Source organism: Antechinus flavipes, chromosome 4 (assembly GCF_016432865.1).
Source record: "Antechinus flavipes isolate AdamAnt ecotype Samford, QLD, Australia chromosome 4, AdamAnt_v2, whole genome shotgun sequence".
NCBI classification, from domain to species: Eukaryota; Metazoa; Chordata; class Mammalia; order Dasyuromorphia; family Dasyuridae; genus Antechinus; species Antechinus flavipes.
The window spans coordinates 393,181,700-393,191,042 of NC_067401.1; the positions used below are offsets into that span (position 1 = coordinate 393,181,700).

General features: G+C 31.3%; 1 protein-coding gene across 1 annotated transcript in view; it reads left to right on the forward strand.

Moving 5' to 3' along the window:
- The window catches only part of ASPM (assembly factor for spindle microtubules), a 55,265-nt gene that overhangs the window by 20,573 nt on the left and 25,349 nt on the right, over nt 1-9,343 (forward strand). The window contains exons 13-17 of the mRNA XM_051998716.1: nt 3,655-3,873; nt 5,339-5,546; nt 5,633-5,778; nt 5,872-6,000; nt 8,540-8,734. Of these exons, the coding sequence (XP_051854676.1) occupies nt 3,655-3,873; nt 5,339-5,546; nt 5,633-5,778; nt 5,872-6,000; nt 8,540-8,734 (897 nt within the window). The remainder of the gene's footprint in view (nt 1-3,654; nt 3,874-5,338; nt 5,547-5,632; nt 5,779-5,871; nt 6,001-8,539; nt 8,735-9,343) is intronic.

A 9,343-nucleotide genomic window follows, 5' to 3' on the forward strand; every position in this document is an offset into this window, starting at 1 on the left:
ACAAATATTAAGTATTGTAGAAGTAATGAAAGCACACAATCTATAATGTAAGGGATTTTGTGGTCAATTAATTCCTGAAAAAAGAATCCTTTCTACAGCATTATTAACATGTAGTCTTCCAGAATCTAGTAGAAAAACCTAGAATGAGGGGTAACTTACTACTTTCATGAGGCACAGTACATTCCACTTTTGAACCATTTTAATTGTTAGGAAATTGTTCATAGATCAAAGGAAATCCTATTATCTGCTACTTCTACTCATTCCTCTTTCCTTCTTTTATATTGTAAAGCCAAGAAAAAGTCTAATCTTTCTTCATTTGAGATATTTTCCAATAATTAAAGACATTTGTCTATTTTCTTCTCAAAAAAAGAAAAAAAGGCAAAACTTTCTCAGTTTCTTCCCTGCTTTTCCTACCAGTTACCAAGCATTTATTTTTCTGTCTTGCTCTCCTCTTCCCACTGGAAAATGGAAAAAGAAAAACAAGATTTAAGTGACTTAGACATAGTTAATAACAAACTGAATTCTCAAAATGTGCATGTTGCCTTTTTATATTTCTAGCTCTTTTCACATTTTTGTTCGTGTCATTTCCTATTCAAGCCCTTTCTTGATTTGCTTCAAATTTTTAAATGCTTCCCTTCCCTCAAACATACTTTTTATTTATTTACCTTTTCCAATAGTTTCATTTTTCAATTAACAGTAAGTCCTTTTTATTAATTTGTCCCTTCCAGTCACCTGCACTTCCTTATCTTAAAAAACAAAACAAAAGAAAAAACTAACTAGTCATATTACAGAGTTGCATTTTGTGGGAAACAACCAATCAACTTTGAGAGTTGTAAGTTGGAAGAGGTATGACGAGTTTGAAAATAATTTGGGAAGGGGCAAGTAATAGAATAAAAACTCAATGAAAAATATAATGTTCAAAAATAGTGGATAGTATTTCTGCTGTAGTTTATCATGTTAAGACCCTACCCGAATTATTGTGTTTTAAGTCCAGGTTGCATTTGATAGGAGATGGAAAGTAATCAGGGGAGATCAGTCATGCCAGAAAAGGATCCGTGTTCATGACATGAATTTCAATTGAAGGGACAGGGGTTGTTTAGTCTCTGTAAGAGGATATTTCTGAGAGGACATAATAACTTTCTGTTTTCAAGAATCTGAGGGATCCTTACCTCAAAGACGAAGTAAATTGTTCTCTTTGGCCCTAGGAGACAAAACTTAGGTAACAATTGATGAAAATGACAAAGAGCTGAATTTAGATTTGATATCAAGAGAAAGTACCTAATAATTAGAGCTATCTTCAAAGTGAAATACAGCTTCTATGGCTACCAAAGGAGGTAGTAAGTACCCCTTTATGAAGGTCTAAGCAAAGGAAGAAAATAAGCAATTATTAAGCATTTACTATGTCCTGTGCTAGCTCTTTACAAATATATAATTTGATCTTCCCAACAACCTTTGTAAGGCAAGTGCTGTTATCCCCATTTTATAATTTAGAAAACTAGGACAAATAAAGTTTATGTGACTTGCCCAGAAATACACAGGTATTAAAGTCTTTGAGGCTGGATTTGAACTTAGATCTTCCTGATTCCACTGTGCCACCTGGTTGCCTTATTTTTAGGTAAAGTGGATTTTTCTTTGATATGAGTTGGACTGGATTATTTTTAGCCATCTAACAACTCTACTAACTTTAAGATTCTTTGAATTCATTCTGAAGTATAATGCTTCTGCTACTATTCTTACAGGACCATGCCATGCTTTTCTATTCACTCTTCTTTGTCTGCCAAATATTCTGTTTTTCTGTATAAGAATTTTTAGACAAATTAAGTTTGTTCTTGAGTTTCCTATATATAGCTGCTGTTGCTTTTTTCTTTTCTTTTCTTTTTTGGCAAGGCATTTGGGGTTAAGTGACTTGCCTAGGATCACACAACTAGTAAATGTATCTGAGACCATATTTGAACTCAGGCCCTCCTGACTTCAGGGCCAGTGCTCTATCTACTGTGCCATTAGCTTCCCCCTGTATGTAGCTTCTTAGAAAACTACTCTTTTTCCTTTCTTTAGAATTGTTATCATGGAATTTCACTTTTTGAGAGTTTCCCTTCCCTCCAGTGCTAATTGCCTCTTTGGAATTCCAGTACTTTGAGTCCTTTTAAAACTGTTATTCCTCTTGATCTAAATTCCACTTTATATCATTTCTGGGTTTACTTCTCTTTATCAAAAGTTCTGAAATAGAGTGATTATTTCCCTTCATCACTGTAGCTTACAATCTTAGTGCGGTGAATAAAACAAATGAAAAATAGATCCAGAACAGTCAAATATGGCCATTAAGGCAGGTAAGTAAATGATAAATTGTTCTACTTTAGACAGAAGGGATCCTTCTGGCAGACATCCATATAATTGATACTCTTCTGTTTCCATGCTAGGCACAGAATGAATTCATCTGTATCTGCTAGCATGAGAATATCAATTTCACATCACCTGTCCTCTACTTTGTGCTTTTGTGAATGTGTCGGAGGTTAGGGTGTTTGGAAAAAACCTTGATTTGGAATCAGCCCTAGGTTAAAATTATCATGTGTGATCATGGTGATTCAGTTAATATTTATGATTTCACTTTTTCTTTTTGTGTTAGTGATTTGAATTAGATGACTTCTAAGGTCCTTTAGGAATCTAAATCGATGGCCATATGATCTTTATGATTATTTTGATTTTTGTCTCCTGTGAATTTTTGGTCAGTCTCTACTACTGTTATTTCCTATACTGTTCATCTCTGTTGCAATTTGCTTCTTGTATAGTCCCTTGCCTATTTAGATTGAAGCCATTTTTATTAGATGTGCAAGATTAGACTAATATGTTGTTACTAGCTCTTTCTAAGGACACTTATCCCTGGCCAGGAGCCTGTCATTTCTAGATTTAAACTGTAGTTCAACTGTCTTCTCCAATGCTACATTTAAAAAAATTCCTTTTCAAATTCTTTCTGCTTGCCATTCCTTCTCCTGTTTTTTTTTTTTTTTCCTAACTTTATTTAAATGGTATCTTTTAATTTCTGTTCAAATATTTCTTTAATTATAATATTTCTTGCAAGAGCCTGAAATAGAATGTATTTATTTACAGTCCCTCCCAACGCAGGCTGGTCCATTTGTCAGAAATTGCTCTTTGACTGCCAGGTTGCCCTAAAAACTAATATTAAGCATTTGGGCTTCAAATTTTAGGATTAGGGGAAAACAATTTTCATTTAGTAAGGCAATGCTGTGAAATTAGCTAACTTCAGTACAGTTTTACTTATGAACTTAAACAGTTGCACTTAAAATTTTTTTCCTGGAACTAGTTAACTCTGTATTTATATGGGAGGGAGATTGGCAAAAGTGGGAATGGGAGTAGGAGGCAAGTGTAGTTCTTTGCTTATATTAATAATTTGTTTTTTTCTTTTGGAATATAATTTTTTCTAGCCACTTTTGATAAAATTTCAAGAGAAGGTTGTAAGAATTTTTTTTTTTTTTAGGTTAATGTATCTGTTCATTTTAGGACATTGAAAGTTCATCATAGTACTTATGTAATTTTCTCTAGATAGATGTCAGAATTTTTTAATTTCTCTGTTAAAAATTACAGAATACTAAAATATATAATTAAGTCTTTTTTACTGTCACCTTTGTTCTTTTTTAGGTGGACATTTTGCTTAATTTAGACCAGTTAAAGGAAGAAATTGTATTTTTAAAGCATCCACTAAATGTAAAAAGAAAGACTGCACTATTATCATATCCTAATGGCCTGACCTATGTGAAAAAAAATGGTCAGAGTACTTTTTCCTTGGAACACCATAGTGAAAATGTAAAATTGTTGATGGATTGGGTAAATGCTGTTTGTGCATTCTATGGCAACAAAGTAAGTTAAATTCTCATTTCTTTTTTAAAGTATAAGTTATACTTTAATCACATATATATATATGTGTGTATGTGTGTGTGTATGTATAAAATATGCGATATTGTTTTTATTTAACATCATTTGAGCACTCATTGGCTATAAGATTTAAAACACAGTTTAGTACAGTAAAGAATAAGTGAAATCATATGTCACACAGAAAAAGATATTTATAGATCTAGCTAAGTTTTTTATTTTTATTTATTTTTTAATTTTCAGTAGAATTTTTTCCAAACACATATAAAGATAGTTTTCAACATTTATTTCTGTAAGACTGTGTTCCAGATTTTTCTCTCTGTTTTACCTTCTCTCCTCAAGGCAGCATACAATCTGACATAGATTAAATATGTGTAGTTCTTTTACACGTATTTTTATATTTGTTATGTTGTGCAAGCAAATAACTTTCTGTTTCTAAGGCTGAGCCATGTTTTTACATTGATGTATACACCTGTATTTTGGGGAGCACTTTTTAATTAGTGAATCATAACTTATACGTATTCACATATATACACAGACTTTGTGCAAAGGTCATGTGTCTTGTTGTCCCCAAAAGCATAGTCATGGGTTTTTTAAGTAATGTTTTAGAGAAAGAGATGCTTAATATTTTTAATTATTCTTGTCCCTAATTAACTTTCATCTTAAAGTATGACAAAATAGTAATGAAATTTAGTGTTTTTTTTCCCCCTAAGTCACCTCTTATAGGTATTATTATTATTTTATTTTTATTTTTATTTTTTTGCATATATCTTTTAAAAGATAGTAATCCTGCTGCATAGGAAAGGCAGCATGTTATTGTAGTATAGGAAGTTAGGAAGACCTGGACATAGAGTGAAGAAGCCTTAGGTTTGAAGTCTTGCCTTTTTTTTTTTCTTTTGAGGGAGGGAGGGAGGGAATAAGCATATTTTTATTTTTTTGAAGTCCTGCTTTTGAATATAATATGCTTATAAATATACTGTAATATATAATAATAATATGTAAAATTGTTTAAGCTGTTATTGTCCTTTGAAAATTCTAACTTTAAACTATAAATATATTAGACATTTCAGTGGAGAGATTTCTTTTTGGAGATTTCAACTTTAGTAAAATCACACATTTATTAAAAACAAAGCCTTAAAATATATACTTGTATGCAGTATATACATAAAGAATATATAATGAGTTTAGAGACTGTAAATAAAATTAAATGTGAAAATTATAATATTTTTCCTTTGTTATTTCATTTTAGATTTAGTTTCTATAAAATAACATTTAAAACTATTGATCATTTCCAAGTTTCCTAATTATTAGAGCTTTAGAGGCATTGTTGTTATGAAATCCAATTTTCTCAGGCAGCAGTTTTCCTTTAGCTTTTAAAAATTGCATTCAAAGTCAGTTAAACATGTAATTGATAATATATTCAAATTGATTTTTTTTTTAAATTTTCAATCAGGTGGAAAACTTTACAGTGTCTTTCTCAGATGGACGAGTATTATGTTATCTGATTCATCACTATCATCCTTGTTATGTGCCTTTTGAAGCGATATGCCAGCGTACTACTCAAACAGTGGAATATACAAAAACTGATTCACTGGCACTAAATTCATCTTCTGAATCTGATGAGAATAGTTTGGATATTAGTTTTGGAGTATTTGATCCTGGTTAGTCATTTTTTGACAAGCATTTTATATTCTTTTCTATGTCAAATAATTTTATATTCTAATTTACTTCTCTTTGGACTATATAGAAACAAACAGCTCGGTGTTATACAAAGAGCTCCTAGACAATGAGAAAAAAAACTTTCAGTTAGTCAGCACTGCAGTTAGAGATCTTGGTGGAATACCTGCCATGATTCATCATGCAGACATGTCTAATACAATTCCTGATGAGAGGGTAAGTAAATGATATTTTTCAATACTAATTAAATTTTAAGGAATTCTATAATCTTCATGTTCCTTTGATCATCTCCTTTGTTTTCTTTTTTAGGTTGTTATTACCTATGTGTCATTTCTTTGTGCAAGGCTTTTAGATCTTCGCAAAGAAACACGAGCTGCTCGAATTATTCAGACAACTTGGAGGAAATATAAAATAAGAGCAAATTTAAAACTCTACCAGGTACATTTAAATAAAAATGGAATATGATGATTTGTACTTTGGAAAATGGCAGGAAATTGGTTCATGGAATGGAAATTAGTTCATAAAATGGTAGATAAATGTTAAATTCTCACAAAAATAACTGATATGCTTCCTTGATAATCAGTCTTCAGTGGCTTACATCCTCCTCTATGGTAAAAAGCAAATTTTTTAGCTTATATTTAAAGTCTTTCACAGTTGAAAATTAGCCTTTTCTTTCAAGCTTATTTTTCGTGACTTTCCTCCACATAGTCTATAGTCTAGCCAAAGAACTTAACATTCAGTGTCTTATCTAACCAAAGCCCCTTTATGCTGGTTGCCCTGTCTCCCTGAAATGGATTTGCTTCTCCCCTCAGTTTCAGAAGAACTCAAGGCTCAATTTTGGTGTTCTCTCCCATAAGAAGTCTTTTATGATCCCTTTTATTTTTAGTATTCTCTCCCCCATAAGTCTTGTATTTTTCTGTGTAAGTGCTGTGGGCATGGACTGGTTTTCATTTTGTATTTGTATTTTCTGAACTTAGCTCATGAGGTATTTGGTATTTCCAAATGCTTTTTTGGATAAATTTTAATCTGTTGTTCATTGATAAATGAAAATTATTTAAAATGAATTTGAATACTTTATTGAAAGTTTTCAAAGTTCTAATTTTCTGATTTAATGCTCATTGTGCGAAACATATCTTCATTGGTCTTAACATCATGTTTCACACACACACCCATTGAACACATACATGCCACTCAGGTTGTGATTTAAGTCATCATTCATATTTATGACTAGAAGCTACTAGGCGAAAATATTATTGCACTGGGTACCATTTTTTCAGAATTGTGCTCCTGTAAAATCATGGAATTTGTATAGCTAGAAGCTGTGAGGTAACTATTTCCCCTACATTTACCCTGTATATTTTTATTAAAATGAGTTTACCCTCTTGAAGAATAATCTTTTTTTAATTAAGTTAAAATTTGGGGGTTACATTTTTAAGTTGCAAGCTGCCTTCCTTATAGCGTCTTCCTTTCTAGGTTCTTTGTAGTTGTCTCTAATATATATTATACTCATAATAGCTTTGTTGTTAGTTATTTTTCAAATAGTATTTCTGTTGGCCATATCCAATATTCTCTTATTTTAGTCTTTATTCGTTTATGCAAGTCTTTACATGTTTTTCCAAAATCAGTCTCTTCATACAATTCTTAGTATTCAATCATAGTCATATACCACAACTAACCACAACATTCCCCAAATAATGGATATTCCCACAATTTCCAGTTCTTTGCCACCACAAAGAGCAAGTATAACTATTTAGAACATATATGTTCTAAAATTATTTTATCTTTCTTTTATCTTTTGAAACATAACCTAATATGATCAAAGGGTATAGGGAGTTTATAACTCTTTGGGAATAATTCTATATTCTCCAGAAGATTAAAAAATCAGTTCACAGTGAATTAGTATCCTAGTTTTCTATGTCCACTCCAGTATATGTCATTTTCTCCTGTCACTTCAGCCAATCTTTGACAAAGTTCTCTATATATTTAAATGATGAGACTTTTATCCAGGAAGCTAGGTAGAAATTTTTCACCCTGGTTTTCTGCTTTCCTTTTAATTCTGGCTACATTGGTTTTATTTGTGTAAAAGTTTTTAATTTAATGTAGTAAAATTATCCAATTTTATATCTCACAATTTTTCTATTTATTCATAAATTCTTCTTTTCATGAGTCTTAAGAGGCAATATGTTCCATGTTTTTCTAATTTACTTATGATACCTCTCTTTACGTCTAGATAATATATCCATTTTGACCTTATGGTAAATGGTATTAAGATATTGGTCTTTACTTAGTTTCTGCCAGACTACTTTCCAGTTTTCCCAACAATTTTCACCAAATAGTTTACCAAAATCTATTGTCAACATTTCTAAATTAATGTTGAATAATATGAGTGATAATGTATATCCTTATGTTACTCCAGATACTTTCATGGTATCTTTTATGTTGCTTTCTTTGGATTGTCTTCCTGATTTGTTTCCTTGCCTCAAGTTTTTCTCTTTTCCAATTTGTCCTCCATGTAACTGTCAAAGTGATTTTCTTAAAGTGAGATCTAATTATGTCACTTTTTTAGTGACTCCATATATTGCTTCTGTCCTACTATAGTATTCCCATTTTCATACTCTATGATTCAATTATGCTAGCACTTATTCTATTTCTTATACTAAACATTCCATCTCCCATCACCATGGCTTTGCACTGGCTTTCCCCCATCCCTACTCATCTCCTCTGGGAATTCTTTTTTTTTCCCTTCAGAACGCTGTTCAAGCATCAATTTTTACACAAAGCCTTGTTTTCTTTCTCTACCTGTCCTGAAACTAACCCAATTTTCATTCTGTCTTATATACAAGATGTTTATTTTGTGAGAATATTTTTGAGAATAGGGATTAATTTTAGTCTTTGTATTTGACATACTTAACACAGTGCCTAAATAAATGCTTGTTAATTGTCTATAATATGATTATCCCTTGCAATCTATTTTCAGAAGAAAGATAAAGCTGCTCGAGTAATTCAAGCAGCTGTGACCAAATTCCTGGCCAGAAAACAAAGGAAGAAACGTTTTAATGCAATTTTAACCATTCAGAAATATTGGCGAAGATACTTAGCACAGAGGAAAATGTTGACATTAAGGAAAGCAAAACTGGAAAAAGTTCAAAATAAATCAGCAGTGGTTATTCAGGTAAAGTAAATTATTTTAGGCTGCTATTATAGCATTTCAGTCATCTTTTTAAGTGTTATACTTTGAAGAGAGAAATTAGAATTATAGCTTTATTTAAATTTAGAATATTATATTACTATGTTTCTTGTTATGCCCTTTAGAAAACAACTAAGAATAATTTTATTCTTGTAGACCTTACTGCTGGAGAAAGGGAGTTTGGTAGACTGCTTGAATGTAGTAGTTTTGAACTGCAGTGAGACTAAAGTTGTAGGGCAGTAGAGGATTTCTATTGTCTGATAAGCTTATGGGAGAACCACTAAACTCCTAAAGAAAACTTGGTTTAGGTTGAAAAAACAGCAAGTTAAAAGTTCTGTGCTGATCAGTAAGGAGGTTAATATAAGGATATAAATATAATATGTGTATATCTGCTCATGCAAACCTGGGTTGAGTTGTAATTGTAAAATGCCTCTATTAAAATGCTAAGTATCCTGAGGCTAGTGCATAGATAGATTAAGATAATGACTGTGACTTTAGGGGAAAGAAATATTCTTATCTTATTAATTATTAGTTATCTAAACTGGGGGTAAGTTTGTAAAACTACAATTGCAAGCTTCTACATAAGCTTCTTAT